Genomic DNA, 26,729 nt, shown 5'->3' on the forward strand with positions numbered 1-26,729 from the left:
TAATCGTACCATGGGCAGCATTTCAGCAAAAAATAATTGCAATGTGGGCAGCATTTCACCATAAAATAATCGCAACATGGGCAGTATTTCACCATAGAATAATCGTACAGTGGGCAGCATTTCAGCAGAAAATAATTGCAATGTGGGCTTCATTTCACCATCAAATAATCATATAGTGGGCAGCATTTCAGCAGAAAATAATCGTACAGTGGGCAGCATTTCAGCAGACAATAATCGCAATGTGGGCATCATTTCACCATAAAATAATTGCAACGTGGGCAGCATTTAAGCAGAAAATAATAGGTATCCCCCAGTTTAGGTAGTAGGTCTATAGGTGTCCCCCAGTTTAGGTAGTAGGTATATAGGTGTCCCCAGTTAGGTAGTAGGTATATAAGTGTCCCCCCAGTTAGGTAGTAGGTATATAGGTGTCCCCCCAGTTAGGTAGAAGGTATATAGGTGTCCCCAGTTAGGTTATAGGTCTATAGGTGTCCGCAGTTTAGGTAGCCTGGAAGGGGGAGCGGGCACACACAGCAGTGGGGAAGGGGGGATGTCTCCCCTCCCTCACCTGGGGCTCCTGCTTCCCCTTCCAAGCTTGCTCCCTTAGTCAGTCAGTGCAGAGTGGCAGCGAGCGGGCGGCCGGCGAACATCTTACCACCTTCAGGCGCCGAAGGATGCTCTGCATGCCGCCGCCTGGTCTAGTGACGTCACTGATTAGACCAGACTAGACGCCAGCGGCATGCAGAGAGTTTAGGTAGTGACAGGCCCAGTGTAGGTAGTGACAGGCCCAGTGTATGTAGTGACAGGGATCCCCCCATGTTTAGTGACAGGGCCACCCCCCTGTCACGGAAGAGCCGTGAGACCAGAAACGCAATCGCAATCGGTTTCCTGAACCGATTGTCCTTGCGTTGCCAGATCAACATTTGATGTCTAGGGGGATCTTCTTTTGGAAATCTAGCTTTCATAGCTGCTAGAGGAAGTCTGTTCATTAAGCCTTTTGCCTGTGACTTGTTAATTAGCCAGAGGTGTGAAAACGTAGCTGGAATCCTGGTGTAAAACTCAAAGGTTGTTCTAGCTGGTCATGTTTTCATCCAGGGGAAGCCAAAGGAAGCTAGCTCCACAGGGGTCCACTGAAGTACTCACACAGTGGCACTGCTGGGGAACAGATTTAAATGCATGTGGTTTATGATTTCTGTCTGTTAAATGAAAACCGTGTAGAGCACAGCTATGAAATTCATATAGTCTTATTCGTTAAAATCTGCCCAATGTGCTGATATAAAATTCATAACAATAACCCATCCGGGACAGGACAGCCTAACGCACTCATGCAAGATGTCATATTAATCGGCATTTTCTGACAATTAGGAATCCGCTGTCCACCTAAATATGACATTTATCGTTTATAAGTTACAGTGTTTTACAATTAAAGCTCAAAATTCCCCTAGGAGGAGGTGAGCTGTCATTGGTGGGTAATTCAGAGGGGGCAGGCGTTGCCACACCCCTAAACCAGCTTCATCAAAAGCACATTGCCAGCAGGCGGACTGCAGTCCTCCCCTGTGTACCATCACCTGATCAAGCCAGCCAGAGGACCATGTGGCTGGTGGCCATTTTGCCTGAACTGAAACAAAGGAACTTTACGAGTTTTCCCAGAAAGGACATATTTCCACGAACTTAAGTATTTTCTTCCCTTATTTTTATTTTCCATACTGTGCTACTAATGTCTCTATAATTGTTGATTTTAATGATTTTCTGTATATATAATTATTTATATTGCATTTTTAATAAACGATGCTAACGTCATTTATTTGTTCAGCTACCCTGCTTTCTGCCGCACAAACTGATCCCTGGCTTCTGAAGAGTCGCTACTGTTGTCGATAGCCAGATAGAATAGTGTTTAACCGTTTTATTTTCAGGTCTAGAATAAGCCAGTCAGTGGGTTCCTCTGTCCCATTAGAACACAGGTGGTGGCAGTTATACCCTGAAATGGTGTGTAAGTTGGATTACCGTAACTCACAAGCTCCCTTCTAGTCGATCTGCTGCCAAAATCCCAGCGGTTTCTGCGCACTGATTGCGACCACCGATTGCATGGTCTATGTGCTGAAACCGATTGGAAGGCATTGTGCAGTCCGGCCACTAGGGGGCTTGTGACACACCCCCCCCCCCCCTTCCCAGTTTAGGTAGTGACAGGTGCCCCTAGTTTAGGTAGTGACAGGTGCTCCCCACTCATGGTATTTCCAGCAGCCAGCCCAGCATAGACTTCAGACCCCAGCCAACGACCAGTGAGAGCGGGCGCACGGTACTCCGTGGACACCATGCTGCATATGTGGAAGTGATGTCATGTAGAGGTGATAATTACTAACATAAACTCCAACGAAGAGCTTATATAGTGGCTGAAGGAGGGCCCCTCTGGTCCAGGGGCCCCAGTGCGGTCACAACCTCTGCAAACCCTATTGCTACCATACTGGTTGTAAGTAAGGTTCAGTACCCAACAGAGTCATTTTTGCCATACCCTGCAGAGAGTCATACACTTGCGATTCACATATCCCTGCTGCACTGCAGTGGCAGACCCGGGCATTCCTAACGAAGCTAAATGCTTGTGCTGTAAGATCTAAGATGCAGGGTAGTTGCATTTGGAGAGGCTGCTACTAGTCTATGTATTAATTTACTCAACTTTTTACACTTCTATCCCACAGATCTATCATTCCCCTCAACAATTTGTGTACAGAATCAAGCAAGCTCTGGACTACCTGCAGCAAGAGGTATTTATCATCCAAGCCACGGGTTCTACCTATCTGCAAAGATTACACTTTCACCAAACATTACCTAAATGAGGCGAATCACTTGTCCAGCACTATGGATGGTCCATGAGATGCAAATCATTTCGAGTTGATGCATCATTATGCAAATTTATGCCGCTTGAAAATTAACCAATCAAATTCTGCTGTGGTAAAATTCGATTGGTCTATTTGCATAAATATGCATACAAAATGTGCATAATCCTGCATCAACTCGAAAATTATTTGCATCTCATTGACCATCCCTATCCAGCACATCAGTAATGAGAAGCAGTCTTGTGTTTTTCTTTTTGTCTCTTCCTCTGAAAAAACCTAAATATTGAGTATTAACTTGGTGTTCAATTTTCGCAGGATTTCTGTGCAGAAAGTGATAAAATGTATTTGTAAAACTTTTTTTTTCCTGTAACTTGCCAAAATGTGTCAAGCAAGGGTCTAGTATACAGTGCAGCAGAGTATTGATGTGTATGCACGTTTATACTGTTCACAGCATGTTTTTATGGACGGATATATCTGTCCATACCGCTAGGGAGGTTAAAGTGTACCCGAGGAAATATGTGACAGGATGAGATAAACGTGTATGTACAGTGCAATACATATTAATGACCAGGCTGTTTCACTTGTTTTATTTTGCTGCCTGAAAGAGTTCATTTCTAGGCATGGAAGTAACAGCTTTTGTCTTGTGGGTACCTTGTCAGGAATGTAGTAAGCATCACTGATAAGCAAATTACAGCCATAAGGCTGCTTTCACAGTGGGACGTTACAGGCGCAGCCTGTAACGCAGCCCAACTCACAGTAATGAAAAATCAATGGGCTGTTCACAGTGCCCACGTTGCGTTACAGTGTAAGGCTGGACGTTCAAAGACAGTGCAGCATGCTGTGCGTTATAGGTGGTTTTAGCTGCGTTAGACTGTTTGCACATGCTCAGTAAGGGGAGAGTCCGCTATTGTTCCTAGCCACATGGCTAATTAATATTCACTGCACTGTAGTGTTGTCCAGATCATGAACAATTCAGATCTTCCATCCGGATCTTTTTTGTGAGTCGAATCATCCGGATCATCACAATGAACGATTCGGTTCACAGTGGATGTCTGGAAGAAACAGGAACTGCAGCTTCTGTGCACAAGCACAATCTTCCTGCTGCATCTCTCCCTTCCCCATTAGCACCCTCAATGTGCCCTCATTCTCCTGCACCTCTCACTCTGCTGCACCCCTGCTTCCCTATTAAAATGATTCAAAGATTCGGTTCAAAGATCCGGATCTTTTCAATGATCCGATTCTAATCATCCGAATCATTGAAAAGATCTGGACGTCCCAGGATAGCACCAAGAGCCTCACAACGCGGCTCAATCTGACGTCGAACTTCAACACCACCATGCATTGCGTTAGGGTACGTTATGCGACCTTAACGTCCCCTAAAACGCAACGTCTTGGTGCGAAAGAGGCCTTAAAGTTTTCCTGCCAGAATACAACTTCTAAGAGCAGAAAAAGGTCAATAGTTAAAGTATTTTCATTTAGTGACATTTAAAGCAGACCTAAAGATGTATTAAGAAAAAAGTTTCACTTACTTGGGGCTTCTGCCAACCGCCTGCAGCCATCCTGTCCCGTCCCGGTCCTCAATGATCCGTTCCCCCGCTGCGGCACAGTTTAGGTTTTGTCGACTTACAAATCGACAGTCACTGCGCCTGCATTGCCCTGCCCGCGTCTATCTTTGATCGCGTTCTCGATGCTGGGAGCGTCCTGCGCAGGCACATTACGAGAAAATCTCTACTGCGCCTGTGCCTGTGCAGGACGCTCCAGGCGATGGGAGTGTGAACAAGGACGCGCATGGCCAGGGCAGGCACAGTAGACGGCGACTCTACAAAACTGAAATTGCACCGCAGAGGGGCAACTGGGAATCGTTGAGTACCGGCACGGGACAGGGCGGCTGCAGGGGACTGGCTGAAGCCCCAGGTAAGTGAAACTCTTTTTATGAAAAACAACTTCAGGTCCACTTTAATGGGCTGCCACTGAGCAGAGACAACAAAAACATTCAATCTACTTTGTAAATATTTAAATATAAAATAAAACCATGGGATATTTTAAAAAGTCATTTTTAGGAGGAGTATAAATACAGTTGTTTTTCTCATCAGTTTATTTTCACCTTGGGTTCACTCTAAGGGGTTGATTCACTAAACCGTGCTATTTTTTAGCACACGTGTTAGGAAGCGCGCACGAATGCATTTAGTGTGCGTAATGGTCTACGCGCGAAAAGTTTTAAGCGCAACGCTGCATGCTTTATATTTTTAATGAGAAACTACGCGTGTTACAACGCACGCTAAACCCATAGCAAGCCTGTGCTATGCGTTAGCACGGTTTCGTGAATCAACCCCCAAGTGAACAAAAACCGGCAAACTGTAGGTGAAACTCGTTTTATTAGCAGATAACGTAATTTTTGTAGGATAAGCTTTCGACAATCTATGCTCCCTTCTCCCAATCTCTCTGGAATTGTACTGATCACATCACACATGTACTGTATATAAGGATAAGTAATGTTTTCCTCTTATTTTAGGTTCCACGTATGTTTGTGAATCTGGTGACCATTTTGGACATTGTCCCACTGAAGCAGCTGTATGATGATAGGAGGACGTTCTGCCCAATAAGAATTATGAGGTCAGGCATGACGTAATGACCTGTATGTCTTAAAGTGGATCCGAGATAAACTTTTACTCATTGCATAATTGTGTTCCTTACATATAGGTTATAGGGCATTCCTCAAGCCAAATACTTTTTTTGTTTTGTTTCAATACTCTAATTCCCTATAAACTAAACAAGCCTCGCCCACAGCTTTTTCAAAGAGCCTTGGCACTGTAGCAAGGGCGTATGGGAGATCAGTCTGGGCAGGAGGAGGAGGAGGTTAGTAGCCATGGCTCCTGGCTATCTAAAGGGGGGAACATTTGGCTATTTGAAGGGTGGCACATCTGGCTATCTGAACAGGGGAAGGGGGCACATTTGGCTATCTAAACAGCATTTGTATCACCACACCCACATTCTTCTGATGTGTGGCCATGCACATTTTGTCCAGGTGTGGGCGCAAAAACTGTCTTTGTCCCCGGGCACTGAAAAACCCAGCTACTCCTCTGAACAAGTGTGGCCATCAGGATCTTCACACCCGTAACGTGTAGCCACAAAAACACCTGATCTGGAGTATCAGAGAAAGGGAAGGTTGGTAGTTGGGGCCCTTCCACACCTCTGGGCCCCCGTGCAGTCGCATGGGCTCCTCCCCCCAGTCATGCCCCTGAGCACTGAGGTCCCAGGTTCACAGCTGGACCATGATAATATCTGCTTGGGGTTTGTATGTTCTCCGTATGTTTGAATGGATTTTCTCCCACATCTCAAAAACTTTGTAGTAAGTTAGTTGGTTTGCATCAAAGTTGTCCTCAAAGGGAACCTGAAGCGAGTAAAATTATTTAAAAAATTAATACATGATGTAGCTGCAAATGAATATTACATACTTTCCTTGCCATCAGTTCCTCTCAGAAGCTCACCATTTTCTTCTTACAGTGATTCCTTCCAGTTCACAAAATGTTGTCAGAACTGAAATATACCAGTTGCTGTCAGTTATATATCAGCAAGTTCAGAAATGACTGCGTCTCCACCTGGATGAGTGCAGTTATAGCTTAAATTTTATTGTACTATAGTGACAGAAAAACACGACGTTTCGGCCCACAGGCCTTTATCAAGTGATAAAGGCCTGTGGGCCGAAACATCGTGTTTTTCTGTCACTATAGTACAATAAAATTTAAGCTATAACTGCACTCATCCAGGTGGAGACGCAGTCATTTCTGAACTTGCTGATGTGGATTACAACACCCTTAAGGATCCGGGTGGGGACTGGTCGACTCTCTGGTGTATACTGTATATATTTTACAGTTGAGCTCCAGAGACTCCCATGTCAATTATATATCAGCAGCTGTCAGTTACAACTGAATGTGCAAGGTAATGTCCATGTTTCCCTATGGCTCAATTGAGTAATATTACAGTTTAACAGTGTGCTGACAGGGAAGCTGTTATGGAGTAATGGTCATTTTTAAAATGGAGGATGGAGAATTCCATTGATCACAGTGGACAAAAGGGAGCCAGGAGAAGAGAAAGAAATTAAGGAGTAGACTACACAGGAGGTAAGTATAACCGGTGTATGGTTATTTTGACTTTTTATTTTCAGTTCAGGTTCACTATGGCAAAACATTTTAAAATTTAAAATATGTGCAAACATATTCAAATAAGCAGTAGTTTTTTTCCAGAGTAAAATGAGCCATAAATTACTTTTCTCCTATGTTGCTGTCACTTACAGTAGGTAGTAGAAATTTGACAGAAGCGACAGGTTTTGGACTAGTCCATCTCTTCATGGGGATTCTTAGGGATTTATTTATTTTCAAAAGCACCTAGTGAATGGCAGTTGCTCTGTCCAACTTTCAAAAAACCGCATAGTGAGCAGGGAAGTTGGCCAGCATCATTGTTTAAATCCCTTTTAGGGAATATCTTTATAAAGAATAAAAGCCCTGCTGAGAATCCCCTATGAAGAGATGGACTCCAAAACGTGTCGCTTCTGTGAGATTTCTACTACCTACTTTAAGTGACAGCAACATAGGAGAAAAGTAATTTATGGCTCATTTTACACTGGAAAAAACGTACTTGTTATTTGTCTATGTTTGCATATATTTTAAATGTTAGTTTTTTGCCATAGTGCCCCTTTAGGCTATGATGGACACTAAGGGCCTGATTCACAAAGCATTGCTAACAGTTAGCACCCTGGTGAAAAGCCCTTTATCACTCCTAAACTCAGTTTAGGCATGATAAGTTTAGGTGTGATAAGTTTAGGCATGATAAGTTTAGGTGTGATAAGTTTAGGCATGATAAGTTTAAGCACCAACTGCGTTAGCACCGCAGCGCACAGCTGATCAAAAGTTTTGTGCCAGCAAAGTCTGGTGCACTTCGCATAGAGTTTAATGGCGCTGCTTTGCGTGCGAGACTTTGCACGCTATCTACACTTATCTAAACTTATCACGCCTAAACTTATCACACCTAAACTTATCACACCTAAACTTATCATGCCTAAACTGGCTTTTCACCAGCGTGGTGCAGTGGTTATCACGCCTAAAGTCTTTTAGGCATGCTAACTGGGTTAGCACCGCTTTGTGAATCGAGCCCAAAGGGCCTAATTCACAAAGCAGTGCTAACAGTTAGCACCCTGGTGAAAAGCCCTTTATCATGCCTAAACTCAGTTTAGGCATGATAAGTTTAGGTGTGATAAGTTTAGGTGTGATAAGTTTAGGCATGATAAGTTTAGGTGTGATAAGTTTAGGCATGATAAGTTTAAGTGCCAACTGCGTTAGCACCGCAGTGCACAGCTGATCAAAAGTTTTACGCTAGCAAAGACTGGTGCACTTCGTATAAAGTTTAATGGCGCTGCTTTGCGTGCGGGACTTTGCAAGCGATCTAAACTTATCTAAACTTATCATGCCTAAACTTATCACACCTAAACTTATCATGCCTAAACTTATCACACCTAAACTGGCTTTTAACCAGAGTGGTGCAATGGTTATCACGCCTAAAGTCTTTTAGGCGTGATAACTGAGTTATCACCGCTTTGTGAATCAGGCCCTATGACTTTTATAAGGATTAGATTGTGGCCATTCACACAGGCTTCCGTCTCATTTAGACAATGCTATATGCTTTTCTGCAACCAAGCTGAAAAGCATTTGGCATTGGCTCCTCTCGTTCCGTGGTTGCGTCACTTTTTTAGCCCAATGGGGATGGAGGGGGGCTTAGAACTGGAGATCGCAACTTCCGTGGACGGTAAATGCAGTGTCCGAAAAATTTAGCTCCACCGTGACGCTTGCACAGTCATTGGCAGGCAGCAGAGATGGCGTCGCTAGGCCGATGCCTGATAGAACTCATGCTGAAATCTATCAGTAACCGGCCACCGGTGTTATGGGCAGCCAACAGATTTCTCTCCAATCAGATCTGTCTCTGAGGCGGTGTTCTCACTTGAGTGGAGAATGGACATTTTTTGTCCATTTTCCGCTCATTGTTAAACTGTCAATGAATGGCTTCTACTTTATAAATAGAAGCTGTTCACACTTGTCAGTCTGCAATGGATTCGCAGGATCTGTTGAAGTAACCGTACCACACTTCTGCACAATCCATGATAATCCCAGGCCAAGCGTATGCGTTCCTCCTTACAGGGCCGGGTTCAAGTAACAATTGGGCCCTAGGGCAAAATTAGCCAGGGGGCCCCCAACAGACACCCTCCGACCACAAAGCGTCATTAGAGGCCCTTTGTTGCAGCCAAATTTCCCTCCTGGGCCCCTGAGCTGGCTGCTGACCCTCCCCCAATCACCTCCCAACTTAATAGACTGCAGAGTCCCTGGGGAGCAACAGTTAAGATGGGGGAGAGACACCTTGGGGGCCCCTACAGGCGCTGGGGCCCTGTGGTAATTGCCCATTTTGTGTGAACACAGCCAAAGAAGACTGATCCAAAACTGACAGAACCAGACAGGAAATGTACAGATTTATGTGTGAACACAGCCATAAAAACACATGCAAAACTGATGACAACTGCCAAAAGCTGACAGGACAGGACTGGACACCTTTTATGTGTGAATGAAGCCTTGGGCTCTATATTATATAACCAAACTATCCTGCTATCATCAGTCACCCTATGTGAGGTCAATGTATGAGACAGAAGAAACCGACACTGACTGATAGAGGGAATTGTCCAAACACAGCAGATGAGATCTGTTTGGAAACACAAGAAGTGTATATGAGGCCTTACCAATAACTGAACTGATTGCTGCGTTATCCTCCAGTTCAATGTCATCTGTGAAGACCTTGTTGTGTCTGATAACACTGAGATATCTGTGTGCAGAGTCACGGTTGCCTCACCTCTTATCTCTAGCGGTGGTTTATAAAGGTGCGTACTCACGCACTACAAAAGGCAACGACGGGTCCGCCGGACCCTCCCGCTGGGCAGTCTTGAAGCCGACAGAAGCGCGTGTGGACTGATAAGGCTGTTTCTGAACGATCTGCTCAGCGGATACCTCTTGCAGTGCGTGTGTACGCACCTTTAGCAGCACGCCGCTGCACTAACAGCCTTACGTGCTAAATATAATGTTTCTATAAACCCTTCTGTAGTTTAGCAATAAGTATCATTCATGGCATTATTGTTTTTTAAAGTACCACTATCGTGAAAAAAAAAAGTAGGCAGTTAAAATCTGACAGAACAGGTTTTGGGCCAGTCCATTTCCTTATTGCGGATCCTCAGGGCCGGTTTCCACTACAAAGTGATGCAAATGCGGCTACCTAGCCACATCGCATCAGTTCCGCCGCCGGCCGCATCACTTCCACATCTCCAGATGCGGAAGTCAATGGAGGAGATGAGACGCGGCTGCAGGCGGATGCGGCCGTGCGATAGTCTGCAGCATTCTGCAGATTCTCGGATCACTCCGCACCGCTCCGCACAACATGCTCGCAGTGGAAACTCTTCCATTGCTGTGCATGTGTTTCAGCACACCTGCGGTGCGATGCGGCTATGTAGCCGCATCGCACCGCTCTTAGTGGAAACGGGCCCTTAGGGTTTTCTTTGTTTTTAACAACATTTCCTGAACAGCAGTTGCAAAGTCTAACTAACAAAATAGTGTGCAAGTGATTTGGGAGGCTGGCTGGTATCTTGCTATTTTGGCAGTTAAAACTGCTGTTCAAGAAATGCTGGTGAAAACAAAGAAAACCCTGAGAATCCCCCATGAGGAGATGGACTGGCCCAAAACCTGTCGGTTCTGTCAGATTTTAACTACCCACTTTTTTCGCGATAGTGGTCCTTTAATTAATACAGTCATAAGTGGGAACAATAAATACATACATAGTTCACGCCAGGGCCGGTTTAAGGAGCCCTCTGGCCCTGGGGCAAACTGTAGCGTTGGGGCCCCCCTGCGCAAACCCCCCCGCCATTACCGCACTGCTCCCCAGGGCCCTGCAAGTGAAACTGCAGCAATAATTACCTATCAGTCCCGGTAGGCGGGCAGCGGCTTCACTCTGAGGCACCTGTCTCCCTCCCTCTCTATGACCCGTCACGTGTTTACACATCACGCAACGAGTCATAGAGAAGAAGGGAGACAGCTTGCCTCAGAGTGAAGCCGCTGCCCGCCTACCGGGACTAAAAGGTAATTATTGCTGCAGTTTCACTTGCAGGGCCCTGGGGAGCAGTGTGAGCGGGGAGAGCAGGCAGCATGTAGCAGGGTCGGTGGCATTGGGGCCCCAGCAGAGGTCGGGGCCCCGGGGCAATTGTCCTCTTTGCCTCTATGGCAGCGCTGGCCTTGGTTCACAAAGCACAATCAGAAACATCTGGCAATGCAAGTACAAAATATCTACATAGTTCATGCGTAGTGTGATAACATCCAGTAATACAGGCTGTGGAGTAACAAGACTAGACACAGAACATTTATATCACGCTTTTCTCCTGGTGGACTCAAAGCGCCAGAGCTGCAGCCACTAGGGCGCGCTCTATAGGCAGTAGCAGTGTTAGCGAGACTTGCCCAAGGTCTCCTACTGAATAGGTGCTAGCTTACTGAACAGGAAGAGCCAGGATTCAAACCCTGGTCTCCAGGGCTGCTTTAAGGGGCCCTGTGGCCCTGGGGCAAACTAGAGTTGGGGCCCCCCAGCCATAATTAATTACCTATTAGTCCCGGCAGGTGAGCGGACGGGCAGCGGCTGCACTTTGAGGCACGCTGTCTCCCTCCCACTCTATGACCCGGCGCGTGGGAGGGAGACAGCGTGCCTCTAGCGCAGCCGCTGCCCGTCCGCTCACGCACTGGGATTCATAGGTAACTATGGCTATTCTACTTGCAGGGCCCCGGGGAGCAGGCAGAATGTAGCAGGGTCGGCACTGCGGGGGCCTCCGCAAAGGTCAGTTGCCCCCTTTGCCTCTATGGTAGCGCCTGCCCTGCTGGTCTCCTGTCACAGAGGCAGAGCCTTTATCCAGTACACTATCTTGCCACTGCCTGCTGCAATTCATGCCCCCCCCCCCCCCACCAGCGAAACTGTGATGGGCCCCTAATGCTCACACCCCTTCCTTTGCCTCCCCTTGGTGCCCTTCACAGCCTTGGAGCTCATCTCACAAGGGTCATAAAACAAGTGTGGCCGTTATGATCTTCACACCCATAACAAGAGTAACCACAAAACCACCTGATCTGAAGTATAGCCCCCTGTATGGGAGGAAGGGAAGGTTAGTAGTTGGAGCCCCCTCCAATCGCAGGGCCTGCTCGCCTCTACTTACACCCCTGAATACAGGCACATGTTAAGCCTCGTACACACACCAGACTTAAGTCAGCTGAGCCAACAATCAGGTGTGTGTATGGCAACCCCCAAACTGCGTGCGATTTGCCGATCCCAATGTTCGAGCAATCTACTCCACTCCAGCGACGCCGATCCCATTGTTCTTGCTGCCACGCTTGCACCGCTCGTCGTCCCTCTCTAGTCCCTCCGCATAGAAACACAGCGCGTCCTCAGCAACACAGCCAGCACACACGTGTGTACGGCCCAGCCCAGCAGGGCCGGGCCGAGGCATAGGCTGGAGAGGCTCCAGCCTCAGGGCGCAGTGTAGGAGGGGGCGCACAATTCATTCAGCTGTCATTCCTAATTGTGTATGAAGCAGAAAGAAATAAGAAAAGGGGATACATAGCAGTGACTGCAAGCCAGATAACTAGATATTAAGTTGTTGGGGAGGTTGTGGGCCCTGTGGCCCTCTTAGTCTAATAGCAATCAGTGTGTGACAGCTGGGGTGGGAGGGATGGAGGGGCGCACTTTGGTGTCTCAGCCTTGGGTGCTGGAGGACCTTGTCCCTGCTCTGCAGCCCAGCATGGGTGACGTTATCCTCTGCAGGCTATGGGTGGTGTCCATTCACTTATTTGAAACAAGTGCTTTTGATGCTTCCTAGTACAATATCTGTGTGTTTTTGTGCAGCGCCCTGTGTGGTTGCGTGGTGAATAACCCCGAAGGCTCCGTAGAAATTGAAACTCTGAAAAAGTTCAACCTGCAGTACCAGGTAGGTACACAAGGACATTGGAGGGCCACATAGGTATATATACATACCCCCCCCCACCCCCTCCCGCAAAACTTTGATGGAGCACCCCAGAGGTCACACCCATCCACTAGCCAACCACGTTTGACCCTCACAGCCCATCTCACAAGTGTCATAAAACAATTGCGGACATCATAATCTTCACATTCATAAAAAGGGTAGCCACAAAAAGACCTGATCTGAAGTATGGGCCCCTTTATCAGAGGGAATGAGGTAGTAGTTGGGGCCCCGTGCTGCTCTGATTTTTTATTTTGTATAAAGCATTTTTCTAAGCACTTTTGCAAAGCAGTTTGTTTTTTCACTTCCTGACGTCAGTCAGGAAGTGAACTTTTTGACCCAGAAATGAATAAATACAATGGGCTTGATTCACTAAGACAAATAGCATGTCTTATCAGAGTTAACATGCCTTATCAGAGTTAACACACCTTATCAGAGTAGCATAGCGAGAGCTACGAACTTATGCCTGCTAATTGGCAATGACGAGAGCTCCACTCGTCCTGCCCTGAGCCCCTGCGGGTCCAATCACTTAAAAGGACATTATTCCCGCACTTTGATTGGCCCAATAGGCTGCCTTTCAAGTTTCCTGTCAAGTGACAGGCAGCCTATTGGGCCAATCAAAGTGCGGGGATAAGGTCCTTTAAAGTGATTAGACCTGCAGGGGCTCAGGGCAGGACGAGTGGCGCTGTCATCATTGCTAATTAGCAGGCATAAGTTAGTAGCGCTCGCTGTTCGACTCTGATAAGGTGTGTTAACTCTGATAAGGCATGCTAACTCTGATAAGGCATGCTATTTGTCTTAGTGAATCAAGCCCATTGTATTTATTCATGAAAGCTCTGGGGAAATCGCTTTACAAAGTACTTTTTCAAGCGCTTTTGCGATTTCCCTATACCCTCCATTGAGCAAAATGGTACAGGCAGCGCTTTGCTGAGCGGATCGGGAACGAACTTCTCAGATGTGAACACTCCCATATGGAATCATTGCACAAGCCCTTTTAGGATGATTTTCAAAATTGCCGGTGGTTAAAAAATCCGAAAACGCTGTAGGTGTGAACAAGCCCTAAGTAAGCAACTGTGGTTTCCCATGATGCATCACTCCATCTGGTGGAATTTTGGGGAAGTGTAATTTGCCTTCTTGTAATTGAGTGTAATTTGCCTTCTTAAAACAGAAAATGTCTGCAATAAGCTAAGTGAGCAACTGTGGTTTCCCATGATGCATCATTACATCTGGTGGAATTTTAGCGAGGTGTAAAGAAAGATACCCAAAGGAGCCAAATCTTGTGTATTTATGAGCAAAATAGATAATGAATAGAGATAAATCAGATACTTATTTTTGGGTTTCTTGATGAGACAAGAACTCCGGAAGCTTTGGGGTAATGGTACTAGAAGACACTTTAAAAGGAAACAATAGTAGTAGAGTAAAAAACATATATCAATAGGTTGCAAATTGAGAAGTTAAAAAATAAAAGATAGATCAAGAAATGATTGATACTCACTGTGTAATTCATTCATGCTGTTTGATCTACAATGAGCTTGTGGATCATATTTGCTACTAGCAGACATGAGAAAAAAACTGCACCAACTGCCATTATCTATAATGCGATGTGCAAGAGGGAGATATTGGTTGCTTGGCAGTTGGAACTGATGCAACAAGGTCCACAGACAGGAAACCGTCAGGACCATGGTCATGACATCACACTGTAGGAGGGGTTTTACCACAATATCAGCCCCACCGTCCCCCCTGATGATTTATTAAAGAAAAGGTAAAGCTTTCTCATGGGAAAGGGGGTATCAGCTACTGATTGGGATGAAGGTTAATCCTAGGTTCCTCTTTAAGTCCTATCTGTGTCCTTTCAGGTAATGACTCGCCAGCTGGTAGAAACCGGACTCTACGACACAAATGACAATTTTACCGTCGTCATTCAACCATTCATAGAACGTCTGGAGATACCACTAAATGAGGTGAGTGCGCCACAAGAGAACTTGTCATGTTTTGTAAATCTACTAGCTTATCCTTCTGAAACCTTACTGCAGTGCCTGGACCAGACTTGGGCGCAGGATACAGCCGGTATATGGCCCTTATATATCCTGGCCGTATTAAATACTATTCCCCCTCCAGACCGCCATGGATGGTGGGGAATGAAATAGTTCATTGAATTATTGTGTTTTTAAAAGTAACTTCGGCTCCGTCTTCTGATGGCGGCCGAAGTTACTCCCTGTGCGCTGCTATAGCCGTAATTCCTATTACGGCCTATGGTGACGCCGGCTGCGCCCAAGTCACCTGCACTGGATTAACAATGTTCGGGACCTGTGACCATGAGTGAGATGTTCTGATAGGAAACACTGAATGGTCATTACATGGAGTTTAGGCAGCTTGGAATTGGGCCAATCGAATGCTCTTCCTGCAGATTCTGATTGGATAAATTCTAAGCTACATAAAATGGACAGTACGTTTGCTTGCAAAACAGAATTATCAGCATCTCATTGGCCCTCTGTAATAAAGTCAGGCACCATCAATAGATCCATCACCTTGTAAGTGTCAGGTCCCTGCACTGAGCCTTTTAGAATGATATGGTGACAAAACAGCATTATTGTTCTGTAAGCTAAGCTGTGTGTGTAGATATTCATTACAATTTGTGAGGAGTGGGGCTGAGCTCTCGGATTCCCGAATTTCGAGTTTGCCATCGGAATTTGGCAGTTCCGAGTAAGCAGTCGAAACTCGAAAATTCGGCAATTCCGAGTACCGAATTCGTGTTTACATTGAAGTCAATAGTGCTAAATTCCGTGGTTAATTGTGAAGCCCCCTTACATGCTATCATCACCAAATTTGGCATGTATATTAAGCAGATGAGTAGGAACATGGTAAAAAAAAGACCTTATAGTTTTTGAAATAAACGATTTTAAAGTTTCATAGGAAAAATGGTTTTTAAACTGTGTAAAATGACACTGCTGCAGTACAGGTTACTGCATTCCGAGTTCTGTATACATATTGTATACATTTCATGAACCCCTTACCCATTTCAGCAGAGATTTAAAAAAAGAAATAAAAACACGACAACTAAAAAGGCCTTTATTGTTCTAAATTAACCAGGGATACTTACCTGGCGAAAATCCCACGCCAGTATCCTTAGAAGTGGTCCCACGCCAGTATCCTTTTAGGACATCTCACCACCCTCCCACACCGACGAACTCCCGCCACTGAATGGTCACAGTCAGTCTCTGCATCGGTATAGCAGAGGCTATGAACACGAAAATGTTGCCTTTGAAACAAGAAATTTCGGCAAACAGTGATGCGATCAAAATGGCCACTGGGAAATCCCCGATCGCTGGAGGCCACACTAGAGTGGCGAAACCAGCCATTTTTCACATAGATGGTGGATCCAGGTGACCAGAGCAGGATGTGCCCTGGTCCCCTGGACCCACCTATTTATGTGAAATGACGCTCAATCTGACACTCTGAGGTGGCCTCCGGGGAACGGGAATTCCCCAGCAGCCATTTTGTTTATGACACTGTTTAACGAAAATTCTTATTTTAGCAAACAATTTTCGTGTTTCTAGCTTATGCAATACAGATTGCAGAGGCTGTCTATAGCCATTCAGCCCCGGGAGTTGGGCGGGTGCCTGGGACCACTCCTGAGGATACCGGCGTGGGATTATTGCAAGGTAAGTATCTCTGGTCAATCCAGAGCAATAAAGGACTTTTTTCGTTGTCGTGTTTTTATTTCTTTTTTTAACTCTCCGCTGAAATGGACTCATTTCTCCTGGGGAGGGGGCAGCTTCCAGAGTCTGCTTGTTAAAGGGGACCCCCGGATGGCACCATGAACCCCCCCAGGACGTCGGCGGCCCCCACCTCCTCCTGGGGCACCGGAGGTGGGGAAGAGCCCCTTATCCATGGATTGGACAAGGGCTCTGGGGGAGAGGGGGAGGTTGGCCGCCCCTCTCCTCCAGAGCCCCCCCCCCCCCTCATACCATGGACCATGCAGGCTGGTATAGCTCAGGGTGCGAAGCCTCATGTGGCCGGGACTCCGCATTCTGGCTATCCCAGCCTGCATGGGGGACAAGGAGTTAAGGAGGCTTGGGAGGGGGGACCCCACACTGTCTGTTTTCATGAAATGTATACAATATATATACAGAACTCGGAATGCAGTAACCTGTACTGCAGCAGTGTCATTTTACACAGTTTAAAAACCATTTTTCCTATGAAACTTTGAAATCCATTTGCTCAAAAACTATAAGGTCTTTTCACAAATTTTTTTGTACCATGTTCCTACTCATCTGCTTAGTATACATGCCAAATTTGGTGATGATAGCATGTACAGGGGCTTTACAATTAACCGCAGAAGTTGGCACTATTGACTTCAATAGAAATGCACTCGGAACACGTAATTCGGTTTTCGCATGCGGTACGCGAAATTTCGACGAAATCGGAATTCAGCTGTTCCGATCAGCCCTAAAAGCGATCACCTGCGCAAGAAGCGTATTGCAAAAATACGCTTCCGCGCAATGCATAAAACTTGCGTGGCTAACGTGACTTACGTGGCTTCCGGTCCTCCGCAGGAACCGCGTGGTGACAAACGTATGCAGTCACGTGAGGGATGCAGCAAAAACGTCACTTCCGTCACATAAAGCCGCACTGCGTCAGTATAAAAAAAAGACTATGCGGATGTAGTCCCGTTTATTTATTTATTTATTTTTTTATGGGACCCATTGGATGGGGAGACATCCCTGTTACCAGTGACTCACCTCTCCCCTCACACCCACATTTCTACTTTTTATGACGAGTCAATTGCTATTTATACCCCCATATTTCTGCAGTTTTCACCTTATGGCGAGATATTTAGTTTTACAACCCACTCTTATGCTGCATACACACTTGAGATGAAAGTCTTTGGAAAAGGCAAGATCACAGACCAATTTTACCCCATTCCATGTAGTATGAGAGCCATACTCTACACAGTCTATTCTATGGAGCTGCACTCCCCATCAGATAAAATCTTTGCAAGATGCTGCACACAAAGATGCCCGTAAACATTCAAAAGATCATTATCTGCAAAAGATCTCTTCCTGCAATAGATCCATTCCTGCAAAATGCATTCATAGTCTATGAGATCTGCAGATCATCATGCACACCTTGTTTAACTACTTTGGCCTCCTGGACGTACTAGCTATGCCCAGGAGGCCATGTGCGCGTCCGCGTGCTCCCGCGGCCGATCGCGCGCGTGCACGCCGGCTCCCGGCCGCGGATCGTTAGCCCACGAATCAGTGTATCGGGCTGTGGTGCCCGGTCACTGATTCCTCTCCCCCGCAGAAAAAGCGACAGCTTCTCTCAGAAGCTCCGCTTTTTCTGGCTGTTGCGTCTCCCGTGCGTCCCTCTAAGCGTATGCTACGCTTAGAGTGACGTCATGTAAACAAACTCATGGCCGCCATCTTGTGGCCAAAAAGTAATACTACATCTAAAATTTAAAAAAAATAAAAATTAACACACATTTACATTATAAACACATTGTTTACCTCCCACCCTCCCAAAACTACCCAAATAAAATGTTTAATATAAAAAAAAAAAAACCATTACAATAATAAAAAAAAAAAAATGTAAATATTTACCTAAGGGTCTAAACTTTTTAAATATCAATGTAAAGATGAAATATTTCTATATTTTTTTTATTCTAAACTTGTAAATAGTGATAGATGCAAAACGGAAAAAATGCACCTTTATTTCCAATTAAAATATTGTCGCCATACATCGTTATAGGAACATAATTTTAATGGTGTAATAAACGGGACATATGGGCAAATACAATACGTGAGTTTTAATTATGGAGGCATGTATTATTTTAAAACTATAATGACTGAAAACTGAGAAATAATGCATTTTTTCCGTTTTTTTTCTTATTCTTCCTGTTAAAATGCATTTACAGTAAAGTGGCTCTTAGCAAAATGTACCCCCCAAAGAAAGCCTAATTGGCGGCGGAAAAAACAAGATATAGATCAGTTCATTGTGATAAGTAGTGATAAAGTTATAGGCTAATTAATGGGAGGTGAACATTGCTCGGATGCATAAAGTGAAAACGACTGAAGGCTGAAGTGGTTAACAGGCAATCATCTGCAGATCATCTGCAGATCAGATCCATCAGAATGGATTTTCAGATCTGCAGATGATTGCCAGATATGCAGATGAAGTCTGTTAAACAAGGTGTGTATGAGGATCTGCAGATCTCATAGACTATGAATGCATTTTGCAGGAATGGATCTATTGCAGGAAGAGATCTTTTGCAGATACTGATCTTTTGAATGTGTACGGGCATCTTTGTGTGCAGCATCTTGCAAAGATTTTATCTGATGGGGAGTGCAGCTCCATAGAATAGACTGTGTAGGTATGGCTCTCATACTACATGGAATGGGGTAAAATTGGTCTGTGATCTTGCCTTTTCCAAAGACTTTTATCTCAAGTGTGTATGCAGCATCAGTTTTACAACCCCCAGGCTACACAGATTCATTAGGGAAGTCTTGATCCTTAGAAACGATGGCCCTTAACAGGCTAAACCGGCCAGAGCAATGCACCTGTGACTAATTTGCATAACCCCGCCTCCTCCTGATGCTACCCTTCTGTGGATCTATATCAATACATCATGTTTGTTTTCACATGTTGCGTTGCTTGTCAGGATCTGGACAAATACCGGGGGCTTAATTCACAAAAGAGTGCTAACTGTTAGCACGGCCGTTTTCGCGAGAATTTTCACGTGTGCGCGTGATCGCGAATTTTCATGCGCAATTAACCGTTTTTGCGCGCAGCGAAATCATTATCGTTTCCGTGCGGAAACGCGAATTTGCACGCGAAAACAATAGCGATTTCACGTTTGCGCGTGAAAACGTTTAATTGCGCGCAAAAATTCGTGAACGCGCGCAAACGCGAAAATTCACGTGAAAACGGCCGTGCTAACAGTTAGCACTCTTTTGTGAATCAAGCCCATGGTGTATATAATCTATATATGAATGAAATAATGATGGAGAAGGTACTTTTGTATTACGCGTCCAGCAGAGCGGCTGATGTAACTGAGCCTGTTACCGGGGCTCACCGCAGCTGAACGGCAGACTGCGGAACGATGGCGTGGGACTTAGACGTGTTTATGGGGCGGGAGAAAGCCCCGGGTAAATATCAGAGTTTTAGTATTGTTCGTCTCTGAGTCTCTTTAAAGTCCTTCGACAGGAAGTTGCAAGGTCTCCTGGGATTTGACCTCGAAAAAATGCAATCTCCTTGCCTTTTTTGTATGCGATTTTCTAATGCAGTCACTGCGATTACAAGTTTCTAAAATCGCATCATACTACTGTATACAATTCATCACAATTTTCATTATTTTTAAAAAGGCTTCGCAATTGAAAAAAGTGCATGATGTTATAAGAACACAGCGCAACGCAGTCTGTTTGTACAGCCCTAATGCACTAATCCTTAATCTGCACTGACAGCACATGTAAGGCTGGGTTCACATAGGACATAGCGTGAAACGCTGCGTTTTATGTCATGTTGTAAGTTAATGTTGTGTTCGGTGTTCGTGCGTTTGTGGTGCGTTTACAATGCGTTTTCCATTTGTTTTAATGCGTTTGCATATACAAAACGCATATGCGTTTTTTATGCGTTTTCCATGCATTTTTAGATTTCCATTCATGCAAATCACTTGGAAGACAGCAGGAAACCAAAATACAGCAAAAAAAAATATTTTGGGGAAAAAACGCATGAAAAACGCATACCATTGCGTTCCCATTGACTTCCATTTTGTGCGTTTTGTGGGTACGCATTACACACAGGGAGTCAAGAAGCCGCTACTGCCACACATCTAACCGAGCCTTTTTTGAGCACGCCAGATTGATGCCAGTCTGAACGTAAATCGATCGGGCTTCCAAAGTGCAGTATTAGTCTCTGGCAAATTCAGGCCGGTTTCACTCTGAATGTTGGCGGAAGCCTGGCGGCTGCACTGCCGACGGCATTCTTCGGGGATTACTGCGTTAGTACGCGGTAACTCCTATCTGGCAGCCGGCAAAGCAGGAAATGACACTGACTGAGGAGTTAGGCCTGTTTCAGACAGGAGGCTGAGCTGCATGCTTGTTGGGCAGCTCTTTTTCCTGCCTGCTGCCCACGATTTTTGGCATTTTTCTACAGGAGAGATAGAATCTCTGCTACTAGCAGGGCTGGTTCCAGTAACTAAGGGGCCCTCGGTTTGGATTAACCTGGGAGCCCCCCGACCAAAAAGCGGCATTAGGAACCTTTTGTTGCAGCCATATTTCCCCCTAGGGCCCCTAAGCCGGCTACCCCACTCCCCCCAAATCCCATCCCATCTTAACTGTACCCTCAGGGCCCCGGCAATGTCTTCGGCAGAGTAGCATCTTGTCATTCGCGGCAGACACGCTCCACTGTCAGTCCTTCATTGCTCCATTGCAGGGTCCCCGGGGAGCACAGGTAAGTTGGGATGGGCACCTTGGAGGGCCCCTACAGGCTTTAGGGCCCTGGGTCATTTGTCCCCTTTGCTTTCTTGGAAGCACCAGCCCTGTCCACTAGGATATTATGTTGGTTCACTCACTCCCAAGGGGAAAAATAGACAACCATAAAAACCACACAGATTCAAAAATGATCATCTTCTCTACTCCATGAGAAATAAAAAAAAAAAAAATATTGCGTTCATGTAAAAAAGGTCCCAGAAAATTTGGCTGTAGAGTGAAGCCAAAAGACAGCTCACCCTGCTCTTACAACTTTCCTGGCTATTTTCAATTCTATCAAAGGATGCCTTGGCCTAAAAGAAAAGAAAATAATGGGGGTAGCAGGCATGTGTAGTGCGCTCTCCTCATGCCCACCGCTCCCGCCATTCTCCTCTGTTCCTCTTTTTCCGACCCTCCAAAGCTACTTCCTGGTCAGGAGTGTCGGCCAAGACTGCACAGGCGCTGCCCGGAGACACATGTCCTTGATCGCGCACCTGGGAGCGGCTAGGAGTGATCTTTCGTGGGAATATCTTCAGAGGGTTGGTACAGAGGGATGGAGGGTGCCAGAGGAAAACGGGGGGAGCAATGGGCATGAGAAGAGTCCAGTACACATGCCTGCACCCCCCCCCTCCCCCCGCCATTTTTAATATTTCTTTTGGGAAAAAGTATTCTTTAATTGTGTAGGGGAGACGTTATTCCGCTTGCAGCTATTGCTGGCTGCCGAATGACACCATTTATATCGTAATTTGTGCTCCGGCTATTGCCGGACCTCAAGTTACATAGAGAGCAAGGCTATAACTGTAATTCACATTACGGCCTATGGTGGCGCCCAAATTATGGCCTTGATTTTAATTAATCAACCTTTATAAAAAGGGGAATGCTATCTGATATAACATGGTAGTATAAGGCACGTTTAGTTGAGTGTTTTTTCATGAAGTCTTTCTGATTGCTTCCAGGAGGGCGTTCCTGACCGATCTTACATGGCGCCAGACTGCTTCCATTTCGGAGAGAAAGCTCACACTCAGGGCGCCCGCGCTCTATGGAAAAACATGGTGAGATCTGTAAAATGTTGCAATTTCTCAATGATCCATTTTTTACTGGGAATAGGGGGATCAATTTCATTAATCTGATCTGATTGGATAGAAGATTTTTTTTTTGTCCATTAGTGGTCCCAAACCATCATTTCCGATCGTTTATATGAAGAATCGCTTGTAAATGATTGACAAATTGTATCATTAGTGGCCACCTTAATACTTCTAGCCGTAGACCCTGAACAAGGATGCAGCAGATCAGGTGTTTCTGACATCATTGTCAGATGTGACAAGATTAGCTGCGTGCTTGCTTCAGGTTTGTGATTCAGGCAATACTGCAGCCAAATAGATCAGCAGTGCTGCCGGGCAACTTGTAGTGTTTAAAGTGTACCAGAGACGGCGATACCTAAAGATTTGATACTTACCCGGGGCTTCCTCCAGCCTCATAAGCACGTCTGAGTCCCTCGCCGTCCTCCCGCGGTCTGCCATTCAACCGCATTAAGCCCCGGTAACTGGCTCATTCGCGTGAATCAGGGTGCTCTGCGCATGCCGGGACCTCCCGGATGGGACTGAGACGGTTACCGGGGCTGATTGTGGCTTAACGGCAGACCGCGGGAGGAAGCCAAGGGACTTAGACGTGCTAATGGGGCTGGAGGAAACTCCGGGTAAGTATCGATTCTTTAGGTATCGGCCTCTCTGGTAGCCTCCATATGCCCCTCGGTTCAGTTGTCCTTTAAAGATTTCCTTGTTTACTAATTGACTACACCAGAGGTGTCAAACACAAACACTTAAGAACATTAAATGTACATCATTATAAGCAGTAAAAGAGCAACAGTACACTGCCTACCCAGCCAAAGCATGACAGTATTTCTGGTTGAAACATTGTCAGTTTGAGCTTGGGTGCAGCAACATCCCACGGGACTCTGCTACGAAACACCTCTTTCCTTTAGCACCCTCTCCTCACATAACAGAGTAGCAAAGTGGAGTCTTTATCTGCTCCAGTGCTGTGTCGTGTCTCTTCTGTTCTTCCTGGCAGCCGCACACACTGTGCTTCCATCCCTCCATCTCCCGATCACGTGACGTGACCTACTGTATATCTGGAGCCAGAGGTATACAGCATAGAACATGTGTCAAGAAGGTTGGAGGAGACATGAAGCAGCACTGGAGCAGGTTAATATTAAACTGGTCCACTGTGTTACTCTACAGAAGGGGGAGGAGCGGGGATCCTGCCCCCCTCACAATAACCATAGTTAGGCCACATTATTTGAGACTGTTAAATGTTAAAGAGACTCTGTAATTAAAAAAAAAAAAAAAAGTCGCCTGGGGGGTACTTACCACAGGAGGGAGAAGCCTCAGGGTCCAAATGAGGCTTCCCCATCCCTGTCACTGCAGGCAGTCCAGCACTGGCTCCCCCGAAGCGTCCCGCAATCTTGGCTTAACAAGGCTTGTAATATTTACTTTGCCTGGCTCCAGCGGGGGCGCTGTTGTGGCTCTCATCACAGAGATAGGTGGAAATAGCCCATCTCTGTCAGGTCCGCTCTACTGCGCAGGAGTAGGAGACTTACAGCGATCGGCTATTTCCGCCTATCCCCGAGTGGAGAGCCGATACTGCGCCTGCACTAAAAGGTAAATATTTACTTCCCCGCTGTTCGGAGGGGCACAGCGAGACCGCCGTGGGACACAGGAGGGCGGTGGAATCCTCGATAGGATCCGGAGGCTTCCCCCACTCGAGGTGAGTACCCCCAAGGGGAACTTTTCATTTTGTTACAGGTTTTCTTTAAATCTTAATAAACCATTTGCCCCGCAACTAAGACTAGGTTTTAGATTTTAACTCCTTACGAGATTGAGTTTGACACCTCTTGACTACACCAACCAAACTATGGCTGCTGACTTGACATCTTGCCTGCATTAACAATATTCTTCTCTTCCTGCAGTTTGAGCCTGTTGGCCAGAAGACTGATAACCAGGGTCTTGATGAAGACCTCAGCATAGTTTGCCCCCCACAGGTAAGAAACGGGCAGTCGGGCATTACATCTTTTGTTCAATAATAAAAATACTAAAACTATAAAAAGAATATCATTCCAAGGCAGAACTTTATAGCTTTGTATGTAGTGGGAAACCATCAGGAAACCATCCCAAACCATCAGGTTTTTATCATGCTCTGTTTCAGTGGTATGCAATATTTTCTTAGTTCCTATTCCAGTGATAAGGTGAAACAGACAACAGTAAAAACCTTTTTATAGCACAGGAAAGGCCAACAAAATCTGCAATGCTATTATTGCTATCTCTGCTCTAGTTAAGAACATTTCCCTCACTTCTTTCCTGCTGACAGGAAGAGGGGGGGCTCATCAAAAGGGACACAGACGATGACATACGATAGTGATAGCAAAACATCATTCTTAGTGGTAGACATAGTTTTGGTTTAGCATATGGTTACAGATATCCAAGGCCGGATTTCTGGAAAGGCCACAAAGGACCAGGCCTTGGGCGGCTGCAGCCCAAGGGGGCACCTGGACATGAAAAAGGGGTTGCTTCACATTCATATGAAAGAGGAGGCTGAATACAAAGAGAAACACATGAAAAAGGGAAACTGATACTCAAGGTTGCTGTTCATGAAATAGGGGCTGTATACATGGATGATACATGAAAGAGGGGGCTGCACATGGAATGTGAGGGGGCTGCTGTTCATGCATGATACACATGGAAGATGGGGCTGCACATGGAATGGGAGGGGTGCTGCTGCACATGGAAGGGGAACCACCACATACTTGGCCTAAGGGCTCACAAAATATAAATCCAGGCTTGCTGATATCACAGATGCACGCATGGACTTGGTTAAGTGGTTAAGACACACTGTACTATGGACCTGAAGATGCGGGCAGGTCCCACGAAACGCGTCATCCTTTCTGGTGTCAATAATATTAATCACTATACCTTCATTCTGATGTAAGACTGTTTCATTACCCACTTATTTGATTACCTACAAGTTTTGGGGTACCTGCTCCCAATTTCTGTACAGTTCTCCCCTTCCCCCAGGGGTGTCCCCTGTAATATCTATGCAGCGGTATCTTTGTTTTTTTGGAGTATGATCCAACATAACCCATATCTCAAAATGTCCTATCTATGTGGAGGCAGCATTCTCTACTTTCCTGATACTGTGTTTGCCTATCAGCAACCCAGTTATGTAAGTAGGATTTCCTTCATAAGGTTTTTTTTCTTCTTGGCCCCTGAGAATCGTCACCTGAACTTCATCCACCGGATATCCTACATCATATGTCTGTGGCTCATTAAAGCAGCAGGGACAGCCATACTATCCCGGGAAAAACGCAACACATATATAAGTAGATAAATACTTGTTCTACTTACATAACATATGTATTGTACTATCCACGTCTTGATTTCAGTGAATTTTGTATAGTAAATAAAGAGAAAACTGTTCCAGGCATTTTCCATCTTTACTGCCTCTGACTGAAGTCAATTCTGCTGTAATTTCCTCCATTATTTTTTTTTCCTCCTAGAAACTGGACTGTCATATCTAGCTTGCTTTGTGAACACAGTATAGGTGGTATTTCAGCAGCTTCTGCAGAGGGGTGAGGTGTATTTCTCTTCTCAGCCTTGTGTTACACTGAACTGCCCTCAGCCAATCAGTGAGGAGCAGGAATGTGGGAGGAGAGATAACAAGCTTCCTTCTCCTCAACAATGTACCAGCAGACACATTTATGATTAGATTGGAATGCTTGCAATGCAGGGTCAGGTTCTAGAGTGCATAATAAACACAGAGCAGCGGGTAAATTGAATTTGATTTTATGGCTGACAATCCTGTTCTAAAGTGGAACTGCCTAACCTTTTTATTTTTGGCAACTGACCTCTGTACATTGTACAGATTTTTTTCCTATGAGCTTATTAACATGAAATGGATTTAATTGAAATCTCTAATCTTCAAAAAAAAATATTATTGTTTTCTTTTTGCCCTCTAGGATGATCCATTTGTGAAGACTGCAAAGAACAGCAACTATCAGTATCCCACTGTCACCCCAGATGATGTGAGTATGACAACTGGTGACGATTATTATTCACGTTATTCCATGTTCGCTGCTGTCTCTACACATAATCATTCCTAATTTACTGCAGTATATGGCCAGTCAGGAGAATGGGACACACTAATATTCATGCTAATACTAGCAATATTTAGTCCTCATTTACACTAGGCTGGTTTCATTGTGTTGCATTACCCTTTCTGCACGCAGGGCAACGCAACAGCAATTAAAGTCTATGTGGCCTAGTACACTTACCCCGTCGTGTCAAGCTGTACTGGATGTTCCCGATC

At 45.5% G+C, this 26,729-nt stretch overlaps 1 protein-coding gene across 1 annotated transcript in view; it reads left to right on the forward strand.

Annotated features, from left to right (window-relative positions):
- LOC137504852 (phospholipase B1, membrane-associated-like) overlaps positions 1 to 26,729 on the forward strand; it is a 171,032-nt gene that overhangs the window by 75,477 nt on the left and 68,826 nt on the right. Inside the window, exons 22-28 of the mRNA XM_068233444.1 lie at positions 2,691 to 2,756; positions 5,341 to 5,441; positions 12,789 to 12,870; positions 14,760 to 14,864; positions 22,328 to 22,423; positions 24,337 to 24,408; positions 26,380 to 26,445. Coding sequence (XP_068089545.1) covers positions 2,691 to 2,756; positions 5,341 to 5,441; positions 12,789 to 12,870; positions 14,760 to 14,864; positions 22,328 to 22,423; positions 24,337 to 24,408; positions 26,380 to 26,445 — 588 coding nt within the window. The remainder of the gene's footprint in view (positions 1 to 2,690; positions 2,757 to 5,340; positions 5,442 to 12,788; positions 12,871 to 14,759; positions 14,865 to 22,327; positions 22,424 to 24,336; positions 24,409 to 26,379; positions 26,446 to 26,729) is intronic.

Source organism: Hyperolius riggenbachi, chromosome 4 (assembly GCF_040937935.1).
Source record: "Hyperolius riggenbachi isolate aHypRig1 chromosome 4, aHypRig1.pri, whole genome shotgun sequence".
Classification (NCBI taxonomy): Eukaryota; Metazoa; Chordata; class Amphibia; order Anura; family Hyperoliidae; genus Hyperolius; species Hyperolius riggenbachi.